The sequence below is a fragment of the Mirounga angustirostris genome, unplaced genomic scaffold (assembly GCF_029215605.1).
Source record: "Mirounga angustirostris isolate CCGP_5_RB_7025 unplaced genomic scaffold, mMirAng1.0.hap1 SCAF_2, whole genome shotgun sequence".
Lineage (NCBI taxonomy): Eukaryota > Metazoa > Chordata > Mammalia > Carnivora > Phocidae > Mirounga > Mirounga angustirostris.
In genome coordinates this window covers 102,424,927-102,446,129 of record NW_026991710.1, presented here as the reverse complement: position 1 = coordinate 102,446,129, position 21,203 = coordinate 102,424,927, and the positions used below count along the sequence as shown (strand labels likewise).

General features: G+C 38.6%; 2 protein-coding genes across 5 annotated transcripts in view; one reads left to right on the top strand and one right to left on the bottom strand.

Moving 5' to 3' along the window:
• The window catches only part of AFG2A (AFG2 AAA ATPase homolog A), a 343,557-nt gene extending 324,644 nt beyond the window's left edge, over window positions 1-18,913 (bottom strand). For 2 of the 4 annotated variants that reach the window (XM_045880488.3, XM_045880490.3), the window contains exons 1-8: window positions 18,648-18,909; window positions 13,243-13,364; window positions 11,830-11,987; window positions 7,874-7,932; window positions 6,632-7,276; window positions 5,564-5,693; window positions 5,235-5,291; window positions 1,858-1,981 (exon numbers count right to left, since the gene is read on the bottom strand). In XM_045880488.3, coding sequence (XP_045736444.1) covers window positions 1,858-1,981; window positions 5,235-5,291; window positions 5,564-5,693; window positions 6,632-7,276; window positions 7,874-7,932; window positions 11,830-11,987; window positions 13,243-13,364; window positions 18,648-18,810 — 1,458 coding nt within the window. In that variant the 5' untranslated portion in view covers window positions 18,811-18,909. Of the gene's footprint in view, window positions 1-1,857; window positions 1,982-5,234; window positions 5,292-5,563; window positions 5,694-6,631; window positions 7,277-7,873; window positions 7,933-11,829; window positions 11,988-13,242; window positions 13,365-18,647 lie in introns of all 4 variants that reach the window. The other 2 variants (XM_054508768.2, XM_045880489.3) reach the window with 2 other exon arrangements.
• A 160-nt stretch (window positions 18,914-19,073) lies between these two features.
• NUDT6 (nudix hydrolase 6) overlaps window positions 19,074-21,203 on the top strand; it is a 31,549-nt gene continuing 29,419 nt past the window's right edge. Inside the window, exon 1 of the mRNA XM_045880493.3 lies at window positions 19,074-19,627. Within this exon, the coding sequence (XP_045736449.1) occupies window positions 19,393-19,627 (235 nt within the window). The 5' untranslated portion in view covers window positions 19,074-19,392. The remainder of the gene's footprint in view (window positions 19,628-21,203) is intronic.

Genomic DNA, 21,203 nt, shown 5'->3' with positions numbered 1-21,203 from the left:
TTTTTATTCTGATAAATGTTTAAATTCCAAGAAATACAGATGATATAACCAACACCTGAGTATCAGCCACCCTTGAATACATATGAATTTTTCACATAGGAATGAAATTTGGAACAACAAATTATAAAGAACTAAGATAATGATCAGCCATCTGTGAAAGTTATCCAAGATTTTATTCTGATGACCCATGTATAATCTCACAGAGACAAGCTTAACTGACACGTGATTCAAAGTAAGGAAACTCAAACCTATTCACTTATACTGGCTGTGCCAACAGAAAATGCATGGATTACAATAAATCTATGAATTATGAATTTAGAAGACAAATACAGGCCCTTAAGCATTTTCATACTAAAACATCCATGTCACAGGCTTCCAGTCCTGCCCGTGGGCAAAAACACAAGTCCGCAGCAGCCCTATCCCAGCAGCAGAGAAAGAGGCAGCAATGATGTAGTAATTAAAATCCTCTAAAACAAAGCCTTCCATCTGATTTCATACTCACCAGAACTCTTCTAATTGTAATACAGCTCTCCATTCATATTAGCCTTCAAGGTGGAAAGAGTCATCCATAAACAAAGATACTTGGTCAGCTTAATGATTCTACTTACTGTAAATAGACAAACTGGCATCCCAGTTTAATGTATGTCTCTTGTGAGTATTGTTACTGTGGTGCAGTCCTCAGAGCCCTGCCACCCCCAACATACTAGCATCATTGAATTCTCCAATTTTAAAGGCTGAGAACCAAACCTGGGACATAATCACACCAAGTTACTGCACCAAGACTAAGAACCAGGTGGTCATCCAGCCTCCCCTCAGGTATCAAGTCTTCTGTTACTCTTAAAATTGTAACACATGGGGCTCCTGGGTGGCTCAGTCAGTTGAGTGTCTGACTCTTGATTTCGCCTCGGGTCATGATCTCATGGGTTGTGGAACTGAGCCTCATGCTGGGCTCCGTGCTCAGTGGGAAGTCTGCTTAACATTCTCTCTCCCTCAGCCCCTCCCCCCCACCTGCACACATGCGCTCACAAGCGCTCATGCTCTTTCTCTAAAATAAGTTTTTTTTAAAAAACTGTAACACGTTAGCAAACAATGGAGACTTAAAACCCAACCTTCACATTATTTTCACATGTTTAGTTTCTACCAATAGGTAGTAAAAACCAGAAAGTTCCAACTATCCAGTTTTTTAATGTGCAAAGAAAGGAGGGTATGGGACTACATGATTTCTAAAATTTCCTTTGGTTCTAACATATTATAACTCTAAAAAAATGAATTATTTACAATCCTGCATAAGAAATGTATCTGGTAAATGGCTGTCAGGGGTCTAAGAGATTTTTTCTTCATTCTTGTCACACTCCTATGAATCTTCCTTTCATAATCAACATGTAGTTTTTATTAATATGCGAGTGTATGCCCTATCAGAGAAACTGGTAACATGGGTAATTATTTTTAAATGTTGTACATATTTTCCATTATTCTTACTTTCCTTTCACTTGTTAAACTTAAAGCCCCAAAAGAATCAATTTTTACATGAGCAAATAAGACTTAGAAATTTCTTATTGATCTGAACCTTACTGATTTATGCTTCAGGCTTTTAAGTTAATACCATTTACTACAAAAGAAATCCATCATTGTATATTATTTTATATGCTAGAAAAACATGGCAGTATACCCTCCTAGAAGTTACTAAGATATCTGCTGAAGAAAATTATTTTATGGGTCTTTCCTTTAGTTTTTAATATTTTTCCCTATCCTAGAATACCCCAAAACTCAGACATATTTGATACTTTTTGCTACTACATACATATTATTAGGAGTCAACCCTCTCCTACACAGAATCGATACTGGTGCTATACTTACTGAACCAATACCATCCATCAGTGTTAAGAGTGACGCTACCACTCTCTTTTCCACTTCATTCTGAGCCCCTTCTCTCTTAGGACAAAGTGCATCCAGCTCATCAATAAAAATAATTGATGGGTGCCTAAAAACAAACAAGTAAAATGAATTCTCTAATATACACCTGATTTTTAAATTTGATTTATTGTATTTCTTTTTTTTTTAAATATTTTATTTATTTATTTGACAAAGAGATAGAGAGAGCACAAGTAGGCAGAGAGGCAGGCAGAGGGAGAAGGAGAAGCAGGCTCCCCGCTGAGCAGGGAGCCCGACGTGGGGCTCGATCCCAGGACCCTGGGATCATGACCTGAGCTGAAAGCAGCTGCTTAACCAACTGAGCCACCCAGGCACCCCTGATTTATTGTATTTCGATTAAAACTGAATACTTTTAAGTTTTTAATTGAAATGCACATGCAAAAGAATGAAACTGAACCATATACAAAAATTCAAAATGGATTAAAAACCTAAATGTGAGACCTGAAACTATAAAAATCCTAGAAGAGAGCACAGGCAGTAATTTCTCTGATATCAGCCATAGAAACATTTCTTTAGGTATATCTCCTGAGGCAAGGGAAATAAAAGCAAAAATAAACTATTGGGTCTACATCAAATAAAAAGCTCCTGCACAGCAAAGCAAACAATCAACAAAACTAGATGGAAGAAGATATTTGCAAATGACATATCCGGTAAAGAGTTACTATCCAAAATGTATAAAGAACTGATACACCTCAACACCCAAAAAACAAATAATCCAACTGAAAATGGACAGAAACACAAACAGACATTTCTCCAAAGAAGATATAAAGATGACTAACAGACACATGCAAAGATGCTCAACATCACTTATCAGGAAAATGCAAATCAAAACTACAATGAGATATCACCTCACAGCTGTCAGAATGGCTGAAAGCAACGACACAAGAAATAAGTGTAGGTGAGGATGTGGAGGAAAAGGAACCCTCATGCACTGCTGGTGGGAATGCAAACTGGTGCAGCCACTGAGGAGGTTCCTCAAAAAGTTAAAAATATAACTACTTTACGACCCAGCAATTGCACTACTGGGTATTTACCCAAAAAATACAAAAACACTAATTCAAAGGGATACATGCACCCCTAGGTTTACAGCAATGTTATTTACAATAGCCAAATTATGAAAGCAGCCCAGGTGTCCATCAACTGATAAATGAATAAAGAAGATGTGGTATATCTACACAATGGAATATTATTCAGCCATATAAAAGAATGAAATCTTGCCATTTGCAATAACATGGATGGACCCAGAAAGTATAATGCTAAGTGAAATAAGTAAAAGACAAAAATCATATGATTATCTGTTGAATTTAAGAAATAAAACAAATGAGGGGCGCCTGGGTGGCTCAGTCTTAAACGTCTGCCTTTGGCTCAGGTCATGATCCCAGGGTCCTGGGATCGAGCCCCACTTCAGGCTCTCTGCTCGGCGGGAAGCCTGCTTCTCTCTCCCACTCCCCTGCTTGTGTTCCCTCTCTCACTGTGTCTCTCTCTGTCAAACAAATAAATAAAATCTTAAAAAAAAGAAAGAAAGAAAGAAAACAAATGAGCAAAGGGGAAAAAAGAGAGAGAAACCAAAAGACAGACTCTTAACTATAGAGAAAAAACTGATGGTTACCAGAGGGAAGGGTGAAATAGGTGATGGGGATTAAGGAGGGCAATTGTCACGAGGAGCACAGGCTGATATATGGAATTGTTGAATCATTATGTTGTACATCTGAAACTAATACAACAGTGTAAACTATACTGGAATTAAAATAAAAACTTAATTAAAAAAAGAAATGCAATGTATCAAATTTAGGACTCAGTTAATAATATTAAAGACAAAGATAACAGGATGTTAAACTGAAAAACCTTACATTAATTCTAACCCAAATTATTAATTCATCACATTCTAGCAAATCTGAATTCAATAAAAAGCAGACTATTAAGAATAGTCTAGGGCGCCTGGGTGGCTCAGTTGGTTAAGCGACTGCCTTCGGCTCAGGTCATGATCCTGGAGTCCCGGGATCGAGTCCCGCATCGGGCTCCCTGCTCGGCGGGGAGTCTGCTTCTCCCTCTGACCCTCCCCCCCTCTCATGTGCTCTCTCTCTCGCTCTCAAATAAATAAATAAAATCTTTAAAAAAAAAAAAAAAGAATAGTCTACTGCTCATGAGATGAGTCTATGCCCAAACAGACCTTGCCCGCTAATACCCAGTAAATTGTTATGATTGCATCAATTCAGAATCTGAGGCCAGAGATGTCCCCTGGAGCAGGTGTAAAGTCCAAGGTACAGAATTTCCAAATGTGCTCTCTCTCTTTTTTTTTTTTGGCCTATTAAAAAAATCTTTCAAGGTGATCAGTTCTCCCATAAAAAGATGTGAATTCTCTCGCAATAGAAAGCTTCAACTGCCAGGAACAAAACAAAATGAAAACACACTACACAATACAGTATACCACTGGTTCTCAAATTTTCAGTATTGGAACTACCAACTTTATAAGGGACTACCTTATTTCATCCGCTATCTCTGGAAAAAAAAACTTTAAAAATGAAAGTTCTTTGGGGGTGCCTGGGTGGCTTGGTCAGTTGAGCATCTGCCTTCAGCTCAGGTCATGAGCCCAGAGTCTTGAGATCGATCCCCATGTCGGGGTCCCTGCTCAGTGGACAGCCTGCTTCTCCCTCTGCCCCTCCCCCTTCCCCTACACTCGTGTTCTCTCGCTCTCTCTCGCTCTCGCTCTATCTCAAATAAATAAATAAAATCTTTAAAAAAAATGAAAGTTCTTTTGATGAGAGCTGAATTATGATCGGTTAAATACCAAAACAATGGTAGGGACACAGCCTTATTATGAATGTATTAGACCAAGTTATAGGCCACACTCTTATACTCACTGCAATGTAATATGGTAGTCTAAACTGAGGAATAATCAATAAAAATTGTTTTTAAAGAGCAAAAGATTTGTCCCTTTGAAGCAAACCATAATAAAAGTTTTAAGCATAAAGGGCTACTATAATACAAACTGGATATGCCTAAGTACTATAGGTACTCTAAAGAAAGAAAATCATAAATTATATGCTCAAGTAAAATCATATGACTTATACAACACTGTCTTAGTTCTCCTACTTTGTGTAATTCAATAACTCATTGATCAAACTTCCAAAACAATATTAGATAAAAACAGATTAAATACAACTTCATTAGATTTACAATCATTTCTAGTGCTATCAGTATTATTTTTGAGGTTTTCTTTCATGTTTCATATAAAGTGTTAGTAACTCTACTTTGATTAACATAGCCTTGACTACTAATTACAAACATCTAAATGTAAATACCGTAGAGTGGCTTCAGCAAATATCTGCCGTAACCTTGCTTCTGTCTCCCCATAGAATCTGTAACAAATAAAATACATTTAAGGATCAACTCTTAAGTGTTTTTAAAGTTTTGTCTATAAAAGCTCATCTAATTTTTCAAATACTTCCAGAATACTTAAAATTACTTTCAAAAATTATTTTCCAAACTTAATTTGTATACACAATTAAAAGCAAATTTGAAGTATTTCAACAGATGAAATATCCAGACAGAATGCTATGCAGTCATTTTTAAAAATCGCTTTTAACAAGTATTTAATAACACTGTTTATTCTATTAAATTATGCACCTACTTGCTTATAATATCAGGACCATTAATTACAGAAACATAGGCTCCAACTTCATTAGCAACCGCCCTGGCAATCATTGTCTTTCCAGTACCTGGAGGTCCATAGAGTAACACTCCTCTAGGTGGGGGAATTCCTCGAAGAAAAAGAAGAGAAAAATGGATTCAGCATTATTAGGTTTCTTGTGTTGTCATATGACTGCAAACATGAGTTATAAAATATAAATTTACCTTGTATCACAAAACTAAAGTAAGAGTCAGACCTTCTGCCCCTGCCCCCTCCCCCCATAATGTACTAACTGGCCCAAACACTGATCTCCAGCAATGACTTTCTCTCTCTCTATAGACAGGCCAGGCACACTGGTAAAAAACTGGCTGGACACCAGCCACACAATTGCCATGCCCCATCCCACACAGCACAGCTCAGTGATCAGAACACAAAGCTCAGACAAGAACAAGGGCACCCAGAGCAAGCCATAAATCCTAATTTTCATCCAACTAGCCATCTTAGACTATATAAGCATTACTAGCAAAATGTCAAAGGGTTCATATATTTTATATATATAATCTTTATATATATAAAGATTCGTGAAAAATGAAATGGCAGAGAAAGAGATGGTAGGCACCAAATACAGAGGATCTGGGCAGTTACCACACAGAGGAAGCCCTGAGTTTCCTAGGAGCCAATCACTCCCTTAACCACTTGCTTCAATGCAAAGAGACTGCACACAATTATATTTCCTAACAAAGAAGTTTTATCTAACATATTCGAATGTTTGGTTTACTTCTTTGGTCATTACAGCTGATCTAGAATGACAAGATACTAATTCTAGTTCCAATACAAACAACTGTGGAAGGCTGCAACTACCTCACATTACAACCTAAAAAGATCAAGCATGGAAAAAGACTCACTTAACTGGCATCTCCCAAACCAACTCACACCTCCTACCATACCTACCACTCAGGAAAGAAAAACAAGAAAAGAGGATGAGCAATTATTATATAAGTGGAATGAGCCAACTGTTTTTTAATTTGAGTTTAATACTTTTGGTGCAATACAGTGAAGAAATCATACCATAACTCTTGAAAAGTTCAGGCTGTTTGAGAGGCAATTCAATAATCTCTCTAATTGCTTTCAGCTGACTACTTAAGCCTCCTATCATGTCATACGTTACTTTGAATTGGTTGTCTTGCTCTTTTGAATTTGTACAAATGTTTGTAAAATTGACTCTTGTTGTTGAAGAAATAAAATAAAAAATATCAGTGTTGCACTTTGTTCCCACACATGCTGACTTTAGCAATCTCTCTTCATTGACAAGTTGCTCATTTCTTCCTCTGGCTGACTCAAAACTACATTTAAGTCCTGTGACTTCCCCTAGTCCAAGTCCGCTGCTGTCCCCAGGACTCTGTGTAACATCCGACAAAATGTCACTAGCTTTATTTATCATTCTGTCATCTACTGGTTTGCAAGGAGTACTGCTTGATGTTGGGTCCCGAGGCTCTTCCAGATCTAACTGGCTTAGTTGTAGGGATACATCCAGGGTACTGGTTTCTCTGCTGGACTGTTCATAGGCCATTCCCTTGGCATCAATGTCAGAGTCATTCTGAGGCCTTCTCAATATCTTGCCATCTGTCCCTTTCACTTCCAACACTTGCAATTTGCATGGTCGTCCGTAGAATGTACAATACAGAAAGTTGCCTGGTAAAACAATCTTGCCATCTAGAAAATAATTTTTAAATATATGTGTTAGCATAACTTTTCACCCATTTCATGTTTAAACAGCAATTTATTCCATCTATTAACAGAACCATCTGACTGAAGATTAAATCAAAGATAAGAGTATTAATAAAATAATTGCCATAAACAATTCCCATTTGATAGAGCACTATCTGGAGATAGAAGGACAAGATAATTCTTTACAATTCTCCACACTCAATACATCTAGGATTCTATCAACTGTATCAACAAATAACTTGACATTCCACATCCAATAATAAACGAACCTAAAATGGCACACCTAACTAGTACTCCAAGGTAACATTTCTCACTGGAGAAGAGCTCAAGGGTTAAAAGTCTCAGTTCTCCCACTGACTTTGTCCACAGATAAGTCATATATTCTCTCCAATGCTCAACTGCCAATTAATTAGGGAGAAAAAAAATTCCTATCCCAAAAGAACATTAATTCATTGAGAAGACCACTCTCCATATTATGTTGAAGAAAATTATGATCTATACAAGACCTCAAAGACACATTACTTTATTTACTGCTACCTTGCTTCTTACAATTTAAAAAACTATTTAAAATATATGCCTCACCTAATTTTCTCAGAAGACAACCAGTCAGTTGTTCTTTATTAATATCCACATTTTTGTCACTGTAAAGGGTGGGGGAAATAGAAATCAGCATTAAGTACACCAGAAACTAAATGTAATATAAAATTACATGTACATGGCTGTAATACAGACCTAGTCAAAAGAATAATTTACAAACTGGAAATGGTTTATACAATTTGGGAATGATTTGTGCTTCTCAGATACTTCTAATAGCCATGAAAATATCATTTGCAATTTGGTGTCCTAATGACTTAAATTAATGTTCTTCAAAATATTGAGTACTATACATTAGTGGATCATGAAATCATTTCAGTCAATCCCATCCAGCATTTTTTTTTTTGATAGAATACAAAATGTCAAAGTATATCACACATAGAAAGGGAAAATACTTCTTGGAAAAGCATTACTTTCTTATACATACACATCTTACACACACACACCTCTATATACTCATGTTTACAGCTATACACATGTCAGTGCATATGTGCCCTGTAACTGTGGATGTATGCATACACTGAATCACAATGAAATGTATTTTTTATTGTGTGTCATAGCCAAAAACATTTGAAAAACACTGGCCTGAATTAATCATTCCATTTCTGAAACTGCCTAGCTTGGAGAAAGGCTTTTATTAATAGCTTACTTCATTCCCTTTCTATAATTTATAGATTAACTTTCAGGAAAATTAAGTCCTTTATAGGATAGTACCTGAAAAAGTAGAAATAAGAAAAAAGGAGAGTAATAGTGTAATGGAATTTAATTCTGGAGAAAGGACCTTTCTCCAGAAAAGGAAAAATGAGAACCCCTTCTTCTACTAATGACTGTCTTCCTAGAAGGTTGCTTGAGTACAGGAAGTAGATATATCTGAAAATCATTACACTTGTAAAGAGACACGTCCTTGGAGAGTTCTCAGAATATGTGCATTTTTCCTTCTTCCCCACATGCAAGTAGCCTATACCAGCAGAGGAGGCCCACAGTTGAGAGCTCTGCCAGAGATCAGTGGAGAAGCAATAGTTTAGCTCAGGAAGAGGTATATTAGCAGACCCATCTGGTCCAAATATAAGCCTTGTTCTCCAAATACCGTATCAGCAAAAAACAAAACCAATAGAGTCAACTTCATTATTTGCAGATTCACCTACTTGCTAAAATTTATTTGTAACCCTAAAATCAATACTAGCAGAGCTTTCCTCGTCATAGACATGCATAGAACAGGCAAAAAAATTCAAGTTGCTAAACGCTTTCCTAGTTGAGGCTGAGTAAGTACTCTTGTTTCAATTCTCTCAGAGGTAACAAAAGGATGGAGAGTGGAGACAGTGGGAGGCAGTGCAGTGTACAGCAAAAAGTCCCAGGTCTTGTGCCAGCTGGAGATTTGAATCCCAACTCTGACATCTCTTAGTGAGGTGGCCTCAGGCAAGTCACATAACACTTATGAACTACTGCTTCTCTTTTATAAAATAAAGAAGACAAAATCTATCAGAATTAGTTGCTTTAAGATTATAATGTATATAAGATATACATATTTGTATATTAAATACGCACTAAATATATTAATATTAGTATATATTGTAAATAATATATGTTAAATATACATTTAATATAAACGTAGCAGCAATGGTTCGGTATTTGCTAATATAGTGTTCACAGCAACTTTATAGCACATACTTGCCGCTAATAATGAAAACTGACGGCATATTCATATAAAGGAGAGAGAGAAAAATAGACAAGAAGGAAATTTCAAATCAAAGGTATATATAGACTATGTAGGAAGTTGTAGCTCCTTAAATGCTTGAATTCACTTCTGTCTACAGAACTGTGAAACCAGTTATACTTACTTAAATCATTCCTATTTATTAAACTCTGAATAGAAGATACTTAAAAATATGTGTAAGAAGAGTAAAAATACTGAGTTTTGCTTTTAAAAAAAGAATGGGTGCAGATAAAATCACTTCCACTAGAAGGAGCCCTAACCTTACTAATAAAACTCAGAAGCAACCGAAGGATTTAATCAGGATAAAATTACTGATTTTTCTGATTGGAAATTAAGTTTCTTATCTAAGCTCTGCTGCCACATTCAAAACACAAGTTTTTTTTTAGTAAAATTTTAAAAACCAAGCTCCATTTAAAACATACAGTTCCTCTATAGTAGACAATCATTATCACCTAAGACTGCTGTTCCCTCAAGAGGTCACACTAGTTAGATCATCAAAAAATCTGGTCAACTGATGACTGCAACCTGTAGCACTGTCTCAGAACAGTCTAACGATTAATACTGTTTAATCTGAGTAGAACTACTACCTAACTCACCGAGCCCATTTCCTCATCTTTAAGAAAGGGACAATATGGGCACCTTGCAGGAGGATTAAATGAGAGAAGAGGGGAAAAGTGTATGTGCATGTGTGTACTGGTGCACAACACATGCTGAGTTCTCTTTTCTCTTCCTTTTATTATATTGTTAGTTAAAATGTTATTAATTCCTCTGAAAAAAGTTTCCTGGTTTATAAAAAAAAAAAAAATATGATGAAGCTCAAGCCTGTAATCTACAGAAGTAGCAACAGAGACAAAAACATAATAAAATCAAGCTAATGAGGGGCACCTGAGTGGCTCAGTCGTTAAACGTCTGCCTTCGGCTCAGGTCATGATCCCAGGGTCCTGGGATCCAGCCCCGAATTCGGCTCCCTGCTCGGCGGGAAGCCTGCTTCTCCCTCTGCCTTTGCCCCTCCCCCCTGCTTCGGCGCACGCACTGGCACGCACTCTCTCTCAAATAAATAAAATATTTTAAAAAATAAATAAATAAAATCAAGTTAATGATTGTTAAATGTTTTGTGATTCTTGCATATAAACACACCCCCAAAACTGTTAGTAAGCTAGTATTAAAGTATCAAAAGATGCTTTTTGTAAACAAATTTTGGTAAGACTTGCATACGCAAACTGAGTTACAATCCTATTAGATACAGAGTATCCAAGAGAATCAGTGATAAACGTTAACTGTATTGATAAGTTCATTCAATTAGTCTTTGGTAAGGGACTATTTCAAAGTCTGATAGAAATAACTGTTTTATAGACTGAATAATCAACGAGTTAAAATATATAATTGGGTACTTTGCTTGAAGTCCTTTTTTTTTTAAAGTTATTTATTTGAGAGAGAGAAAGAGAGCGTAAGCACATGCATGAGTCAGGGGAGGGGCAGGAGAGAATCTTCAAGTGGACTCCCCACTGAGCGGCAGAGCCCGTGGGAGGGTGAGGGGCTCAATCTCATGACCCATGAGATCACAACCTGAGCTGAAACCAAGAGGTGGACACTTAACCAACTGAGCCAGCCGACACCCCTGTAACAGTCTTGATTAAAACTTGTTTCTTGCCTATTCACAGTACTCCCTCCTTTACAACAGCCCTGATTACACTGTAAAACAAGATAAAAACTATTGTTAAATATACACCAATACTAATCCCTCTCACCTAAAATATCAGGGCATACTCTAACCACAGGACATTAGAGAGTCTCTAGTTCATACCTTAGGTGGACTCATCTAGCTTGTGCTGTCTAATACAGTAGACCACTAGCCACTCGCCACGTGTGGCTATCAAGAGCTTAAATGTGGCTAGTCCAAACTGAGATGCACTACAAGTATAACATACACACTGGATTTTCAAGACTTAGTTTGAAAAGTATCTTATTAATAGTTTTTTATAGTTATTATAAGTTAAAATTTTATAAATTAATATTAATATTAATATAATATTATATAAGTTAAATATTAAATAATATTTAATAATGATTAAATTAAATATTAAATGAAATAGTTCACCAATTTCATTTTCCTTCTTAAATGTGACTACCAGAAAATGCAAAATTACATATGTGGTTCACATTTGTGACTCTTGTTCTATTTCTACTGGGCAGCACTGATCCAGACTGTCACCAAAGAAAAGAGCCAAACCTGAGTGCCAGGTCCATTTCCTCAGCCTGTAGCACAGCACCCAACAATGGCTGGACTTGGATGGCATCACCAACCTTCACGCCCACATTCTTCTGTGCCATTTCACTCAGGCCAACCTTACCTCCAGGAAATCCTGCCACAGGCCAGGCCGTATAGACCTGCCCAGAACACAGGATATTAAAATATGAGAAAATAAATATTCATAGAGTATCATTAATTTATAAAGCAGAAAACTAAGCACAGCTAAGCATATGGATCTGCAAAACACAGTCCTTAACCCAAGGAGTTACAATCTGAGAAGTTAGAGAAAAAACTTTTAAGATAAATATTATATCTTCTTGTGAAGATTAGGAATGATCCCACACTGAAAATGATTTGAAGATTTGAAAGGTAATTTAGGAAAAGAGACAAAGGCATTAACATGTAGTAAGAAGAAAAGAGGAAAAAATACTAAAGACAAACTAACTGTAAGGTAATCCAGCCTGGAGCATAAACTACATCCAGGAAATAGTGAAGGACCTGGCACAAGAGCTTCATGAGAACCTGGATCACATCAGACTTAAATGTTAAGGGAGAGAAGCAAAGACTTCCAGTTCCAAATAGTGGGCTAAGCTCATACATTTGTAGTCTTCCACAAGACACAGCAAAGGACTCTTTTTTTCTTTTTAAGAATAATGAAAAGAATGAGCGGTGTGCCCTCAGCACATAACAGATTTCAAATCATTTTCGGTGGACCCCGCTGGATGAGAGGACCCCGGCTAATGAAGCAGCAGAAAAAATGTCAGAAGCAGAGGCCAGAAGCAGGGCAGAACCAGGAAAGGTTCTGGGCTTCCAGCCTCAAGTATGATGAACAGCAGCAAGAAAAAACAGCTGAAAACAGGGAGGGCAATCAAATATTTGTACACAAAAGAGATAACTTTCATATTCCCAAACAGCATTTCTGTGAAAAAAATATAACAGACTGAGGGGGATAGGGCTGATACTATGTGTGTCACTACCTCCGGAAGAAAGGCCTCTCTCTACATTATGACATTTAGGGGCTACTATTCCCAGTATAGTCATAGACATCAAAGGAAGGAAAAGTTTATACAGATGGGAGGATCTTCTAAAATATAGTTTTTCATTTACTACTGCTTTGTTGAAAATTAAAATAAAAAACATCTCAAATCTTTCTTTCTTTTTTTTAATGTTTTATTTATTTATTCATGAGAGTCAGAGAGACAGAGAGACAGAGAGAGAGAGAGAGGCAGAGGCAGAGGGAGAAGCAGGCTCCCCGCCTAGCAGGGAGCCTGATGCGGGACTCGATCCCAGGACCCTGGGATCATGACCTGAGCCAAAGGCAGATGCTTAACGACTGAGCCACCCAGGCGCCCTCAAATCTTTCTAAACTAAGGAAATGAAAAAGACTCTTACCTCTTGTTTTCCATCCAAACTGGTAAGCAACACTGGTCGACCTATACATATATTTGCGGATTTCATAGTGTTGAGTCCAAGTTGAACAAGGGAATTCTGGAATGTTTTAGGAACTTTGTCATCTACCAAAAAGGGAAAGAAAATTATTTTCATACTATTTTATAGCTGAAGTTAAAGCCTGCTTTCTTTTGGAGTAAATAAAAATCCTCTCTCCACATAACCACGTGAATGCACTTACCATACCCTAAAGAAACCACAGTTCCAATCCTTTTTTTTTTTTTTAACAAAAAGACTTAACACCAAATCTTTTTGAGGGTCCACTGACCGACAATACGAGTGCTAACTAAAAAAAGATGTCTTATGGGCTACGTATTAGTTTTCATCTTTTAAGAAAAATAATCTCTAATTTCTTTAAAAACTGAACATAGATGAAATAGGCTTCTCATACTTGCATAGTAACCTTTTGTACTACAGATTCTAGTTGAGTTGACTACTGGTATTCAAAGACTTGAGCTGGGGTACTGGCATTTAGCTCTGGAGGGTTAAATTACATTTCCACTTCTGATCCACAGGACACCAGTCAGATATTTTTCTTTTCTAATGCCAAGAATACATGAGTAAGATAATAATAGCACAGGTCTTATTCCTTAGGTAAGCAACACACTGACTAAAATGACCATTACTGTTTTCAACTTTTGGCCAAGGAAGGGGACAAGAAGTCAGCCCAGCTGGCAACACCTCTGAAAATGATGTGCTAACATGTCCACCCTGCCCCCTCACCTCCTCAAGGTCCACATTTGGTCTTTCCTCTGCTTCTTCCAGCACCCTATGCTGCCAGAGACTAGCATTTATCATCATAATATACATTCGTTTTATAGTCTTTCTCCTAAACCATATACTGCTTTGGGCACAAACTGGGTCAAATTCATCTCTGTATCTCCAATGCCTAGTAGTGCATCAAATATAGAAGTTGCATAATAGATATCCATGAAATCAATGAACATAGTAGATGACTACACACTATTTTTCTTTTCAGCACAAAATCCATGAGACACGAAATTTTAACCTGTCACAAACTTTGTTATAAAATTTATTATTAGACACATATACCATAATCATACTTCTCTAATATTAGTGTTCCTTAATAATAAAAAAAAGAGCACTGTGAATTGTGTAAGACTGTTGAATCACGGATCTGTACCTCTGAAACAAATAATACATTATATGTTTAAAAAAAAAAAAAAAAGAAGATAGCAGGAAGGGAAAAATGAAGGGGGGGAAATTGGAGGGGCAGACGAACCATGAGAGACTACGGACTCCAGGAAACAAACTGAGGGTTCTAGAGGGGAGAGGCGTGGGGGGATAGGTTAGCCTGGTGATGGGTATTAAAGAGGGAATGTATTGAATGGAGCACTGGGTGTTATATGCAAACAATGAATCATGGAACAGTACATCAAAAACTAATGATGTATGTATGGTGATTAACATAGCATTAAAAAACACAGATATTTTGTAATTTAAAAGGAACAAAGTCAATGAAAGCAAAACCATGTCTGATTTAATTATTTTTGCCATTACAAAATAACTACCCAACATACGTATTTTCCTTCCTGTCATCAGCTGAACAAATCTAGAAAAACAAAGCATCTCATGGAGCTAAGATTAACAGTACTGAGCATTTATAGAATAAGCATATTTCATAATGAGGCTGAAAAGAAATTCAACTTTCCAATGAGCATTAGGTCTCTTACAGAGCATACTCATCAATAACAGCAAAGCATCCTTTTTGTGACCTCATAAGGTTGTTTCTGCCACTTCTTTCTTCCTAAACCCATGAATTACCCTTCCCTCTGGATAAGTACCTCACAGGTGTATTCAGTCCTTGGCAATACTCTAGGTTTTCTTCTTCTCTTCCTTCCATCCTATCCTGCACATTCACCATGCACCAGGATTTGACAAATCACAGGTTCTCTAAATACCTCCACTTCCTCCCTATGAAGATCACTTTCTAATTCTCATCCACTGACCTTATTTCCTAAAACATCTCCATGCGTTCTCTTACAGCATTCAAATCTACTCAAGCTGTACTCCACACAATTCCTTTCACCAGTCCTCATTCCTCCAATATTGTACTTTAAAAATACATCTCAACATCCACTCTCCCCATCAATTAACTATGCATTTATTGAGCACTTCATGTGCCAGATTAGTAAAGGTAATTTTAAACAACCACCCACTCTTCATTTGTTCATCCAAACATTTATTATCCCACATTAACATCCCACTACATGGCAAATAATATATTAGGCACTAGGGATACAAAGTGAACAGAAGTGGATAGTCCTTGGCCTCACAGAGCTTATAATCTAATAGGATGAGAAAGTTATTAAACAATCACTGAATAACTGTGTAATTGTAAGCTAAGATTACTACAATGTAAGAATGACTAAGAGTGCTGAGAAAGCCTATTATGTGGAATCTAATCTGGAAGAAACAGAGACTGCTTCTCCAAGGAAGTAAGTTTAAATTCAGTCCAAAGGAAGAGTAGGAATTAACTAAACAAAGAGGAAAAAAAAGATAATTCTTGGCAAAGAGAACAGCTTGTACAGAGAAGTACTGGACAGAAGGCAGCACTGTGCATCTTAGAAAAGAGTACAGGCAAAATGGCAGGAGACAAGAAGGGGCCACGTAAGAAGATCAAGACCTCCCAGGGCAGTAGGCTATAGCAAGCAGCAGCTCGTTCATTTTCTCTCTCAGCAAATAAATCTTTTAAAAAAATAAAATGTTAAAAAAAGAAAGAAAAATCCAAGAAAAGATGTACAGCACAATGCTATACAAACTATAGAAATGATCCCTGAAAGTATAGTCTTAGCACAATGCTATACAAAGTGTGGTCAGCAAACTATTTGTTACTGGTTCATGATGGGATAAGTACAGCAAATAAGGGTTTAGTAGCTTTTATTACAATTGGACAGAGTAATCCTACATCTCTTGAATCCAATAAAAATTTCTATTTTTAAACTTATTTTTCTAGTAATTCGTTTTTATTGTATTTTACAACAGTGCCAAGCTGTGACATATACATATATATATATATATATATATATTTTTTTTTTTTTTTTTGAGAGAGAGTGAGCGAGCGAGAGTACAAGCTGGAGGAGGGGCAGAGGGAGAGGGCGAAGCAGGATCCCTGAGGAGCAGAGAGCCCGATGCGGGGCTCGATCCCAGGACCCTAGGATCATGATCCGAGCCGAAGGCAGCCGCTTAACCAACTGAGCCACCCAGGTGCCCCAACATATCATATTTTAAAAAACTTTCCGGGGTGCCTGGGTGGCTCAGTTGGTTAAGCGACTGCCTTCGGCTCAGGTCATGATCCTGGAGTCCCGGGATAGAGTCCCGCATCGGGCTCCCTGCTCGGCGGGGAGTCTGCTTCTCCCTCTGACCCTCCCCCCTCTCCTGCTCTCTCTCTCTCATTCTCTCTCTCAAATAAATAAAATCTTTAAAAAAAAAAAAAAAAAAAAAAACTTTCCCTACAGAATTTGAGTAGTATTGGCCTAGAAGGCACCTGAACCAAGACTCAGAAATAGTATAAATTACAAATATAAATTCGAAAATGATGAAAGTATAGATGAAAAACTCTGGACATTGGATGAACTTGCCAAAGAAAGATTTATACAGAGAAAAAGAGGGTTTTAGGACTAAGAATTGAGGCACTTAGCCATTTGGCAGCAAAGTAGAAAATGAGCCTGCAAAGGAAACTGAAAATCTACCTACCAACAAAAGGATGGAGAAAAACTAGGAAAGTTTAATGGCACATTGCCAAAAATTAAAGTGTGGTTTGTTTGTTTTTTAAGATTCTGTTTATTTATTTGAGAAGCAAGAGAGAGTGAGTGATAGAGAGAAAGAGTATGACCCGGGTGGAGGGGCACAGGGGGAGAGAGAAGCAGATTTCCCACTGAGCAGGGGGCCCCACAAGGGGCTTGATCCCAGGACTCTGGGATCATGACCTGAGCCGAGGGCAAACGCTTAACATACTGAGCCACCCAGGCACGCCCCAAAATTAAAGTGTTTTAAGAAAAACGAAATGGTAGACAATGCCAGAAGTTGCTGAGAGGTCAAGTAAGGGAAGTAAAGAAAAACTGTCCATTGTATTTATCAACATGGAGATGATCAGTGACCATGACAGGGACAGTTTCCATAGAATGATGGGATAGATGTCAAAACTTAAATAGGCTAAGGAGTAGGTGACAGATGAACAGACAGAGACTACTCCATTTACGAAACTTGGCAATGAGCTACACCTGGCTGGCTCAGTCAGTAGAGCATGCGACTCTTGATCTCAAGGTTTTGAGTTCAAGTCCAACGTTGGGAGATCACTTAAAAATAAAATCTTAAAAAGAAAGAAAGAAAGAAAGAAACTTGGCAATGAAAGGATGGAAACAGAGAGGGTGGTGGTAAGAAGAAAATGTGGAACTTTTGTTTTGATTTAAGATGTAAGAGAAATCAGCAGGTTTAAATTTCAAGGGAAGGATCCAGTTGAAAAAGAGATTGTATATTCAGGACAGAACAAGTTATCCTCTGATCCCTAGATGAAACTGAAAACACTGTGTTAACTCTAAGATTGTCATTAGGTTGTGCATTAGACATAAAATTCTTGCCACCAGTTTAACTGGTGTTCCATTTTTTCCAAAGCTATAACACAGCTTCAACACACAGAAGCTTTACCAATGAACTTTTCCGATAAATCCGTTCTCCTAACTCAAGGGAGCTCTGATCTAGAATAAGGGCTTTAAAGCTAAGTACCTCCTGCCACTTAGTACCTGTGGAACCTGGAGCCAATTACATTAACTATTCTTTCTCTGTGAAATGGGAATAATACATTCCCATCTTCCAGGTCTTCTATTAAGGTTAAAGGAGATATGTGACATACCCAACCTACTGATAACAATACTATGTAACTGGTGGCTGTTACTAACTTTCAGAACCCTTGTAGTAGAAGAAAAAACCCTAAAGCCTTTCATTCTTAGAGACACAGCGGTATCTCTTAGGAAGGATGTATCCACATCTTCACTGTTTAGTTTTCTGGTATATATATCCCATGCTCGCTACCTTTAAGCAATGTTACAGTTAAATACGTCGTTAAACGAGGCAAAGTCGTTTCAAGTGCAACTTATAAATTCAAAACAATTTACAAAAGTAAATGACTTAATCCACGGTGAAGCCGCTTCTGTCTAACTTCTCCAATGCAGGCACGGCTTCGGGTGTACAAACTTGTGTGCCACTCTCACACCTGGGTCTCGCCCAATCCTCAAAAGCCTCTGCACCTTAAAGGCGACATCGCTAGGTCTACGTTCTTCTCAGGCTGCGCCCCCTCGGCCTCAGGTCTCCCACCCAGAACTCTTTACCCTTTTCTAAGAAGTTGGTCACCACCAGAATCCCGGCCGCTGCCGCCGTGCCTGGCCCAGCAGAAGGAGCAGGGGGCCCCGAAGGAGAGGAAGCAGAGGAGGGCGAGGTTGAACCATTCTCTGCGCTTCGGTTCAGCCGTTTTCTGTTCTTCTTGGAAGACATGATCAGGAGGCAGCCTAGGAAAAGCCACCGCAAAACCGGCTCCCAACGTGCTCGGTTCTGGGGAAGAAAAACTTCCGGGGCAGAAGTCAGCGAGACTCCGCCCTGCGCCGTAATCCCCCAAGTGGAGCGCTGTAGAAAAAGGGAGACCCGAGCATTTTCAGAACCCGCCATCTTGGAAGAAGAGGTTCTGACTTTTGCAAAGGAAGACGGATTACGTGGACACAAGGTCATTTAGATTGTAAATTCCTGAAAAACAGGATTTTTTTTTTTTATCATCTCTGCCCGCCTTTCCCATCCCATCCCTGAACAAACGTCTGTTGACTTAAACTAGAAAAAGAAAGTGGTGGAAAAGTTTCTCTCCGGCTTTCCTGGAACCGGGCAAATTCCTGAGAGGAGCTGGTGAACAGGACTTCGCGGTCACTTCAGTACAGCGCTAAAAAAAAAAAAAAAAAAAGTGGTAACAGCGCAACTTCTAGAAGAATGGGTGGCACTCTTCTAAAATTTACGGTAGCGACCTCTGCTCTGGAACTCAAAGGAAGGTTAATTTAGGGGCCGAGCTAGTGGTGGGACGCGGACGCGTAAATGCCGCCACTAGCAAGCGGGCGTTTTTGGCGCGCAGTGCTCCTGCGGACCTGCAGCGCAAGGCTCTTGGGGCACCACGGGGCTTCCGGCGGTCCGGGTTGCAAGTGGAACCCTCCTGTCGGAGCGGAAGAGCTGCGGGGAGAGCTGGACAGATTCGGGGGCGTCTCGGTGCGCCTTGCGCGGCTCGGCGCGCTGGACCGCCTGGACGCCGCCTCATTCCAGAGGGGCTTGCAGGGCAAGTGTGCCTGGGCCGAGGGGTTCCCGGCCTCCGGAGCCTTTCTAATGAAGTAACCGGGGCCCCGGTTCACCTGACACGCTCTCCGCGAATCAGTACCGAGCCCTAGGGAGAGAGGGCAGGTGTGACCCATACCGATTTCGCCCCCTTTCGTTCTTGTGTCCCTTGCTGGGCGGTTTCTGGGGCGGTTGGGTGAAATAGTAACTATCCCAGACTTTGAGATCGGCAGCCCGAGTTTCTGCTGCACTTTCTTAGTAAGGACCAAATATGTGACCTTCGGCAAGTTCTGTAAACTACCATTTCCCCTACCATAAAACCGGTTAGTATCGCAAAGGATTGCTGAGGGTTAAGTTGGGTAATGCATATAAAGTGCATATCACGGTCTCTGCCACATACTTAACGCTCAGTAATGTTAAAATTATTTACTATCATTTACCGGGCCTTAGTTCTGCGGGGCACTTTGCCCGAGACAGAACTATACAGGTGGTGGACAATGAGTGGACTCGAGAGATACTAAGTGGTCATTTTTGTACACAAATTGGGTCAGGCTGACGCATCAAGAACTTGAGTTTGCTAGAGACAAAACAAGTCTTTTATGGTTAACAAGGGAGGGTAGGTAGTGGGCGGTTTCAGTCTTCAGTAAGAAAATTCGCCACTCTTCTTGGACCTAAGTCCAAAGAGAGGAAAGAAAGCTTGGATGGAGGAGCCTTCAGTTTGAGAGAAGCCCGTGATTTGGTTGGGAGTTTTTCCGACTGCCCCTGATGGTTCTTCTATTCGAATTGAAGGCCTAGCACGGAAATTCAGCCTTGGAAAGATTCTCTCACTCTAAAAGGAAACTTCAGATAATCTTTATCCTATTGAGCCATTAATAAGGCAATTAATGTATGGTCTATGTAAATATAATTGAGCTAGTTATTTCATTCTTTAATCATTCTCCTTCCCAAACTACCTCTTCACCGCATTTTCTCTCCTACTTGGGAATAATTACTGACTCCAACAATATCAACAGTAGGAGAATCAAGTCAATGTTCATACTCTAATACATCTACCTCTGTGTAGTATAGGAAGATACAGATATTTATTGCACACACTTGTCACATGTCAGTGGCCAGGTGGTTAAAGCACTTTCTTAGACAGGCAAAGCATGAGGGTTGGGTTTAGAGTCATACATCCGGGTTTCAACCCCAGATTCTGACAGGTGCTTAGCTGGGTAGTAGGCAAAACCACCACTAAAAATATTTGCGTCTTAGGTTGCGTACGTGAATAATGCCAACCCTAATTACTTTACTGGATACATGTGATCGAAGATAAATTATAGGAAACTAATTTATAATCTGTAGTACCATATACTTTTTATAGTTTTTAATAAACATTTTAATGTTTTAATAACATTTTAATGTTTTAATAAAACATTCTATTGCATTTATGAATTCCTATTGCTAAACACTTTTAAGAACTTTACAAATATTAATTCATTTAATCCTCATAACAACTCTGAGGTAGATACTGTTACCTTTATTTTAAAGGTGATGGTACTGAGGCACAGAGAGATAAGTAACTTCCCTTGGCTCTGGAA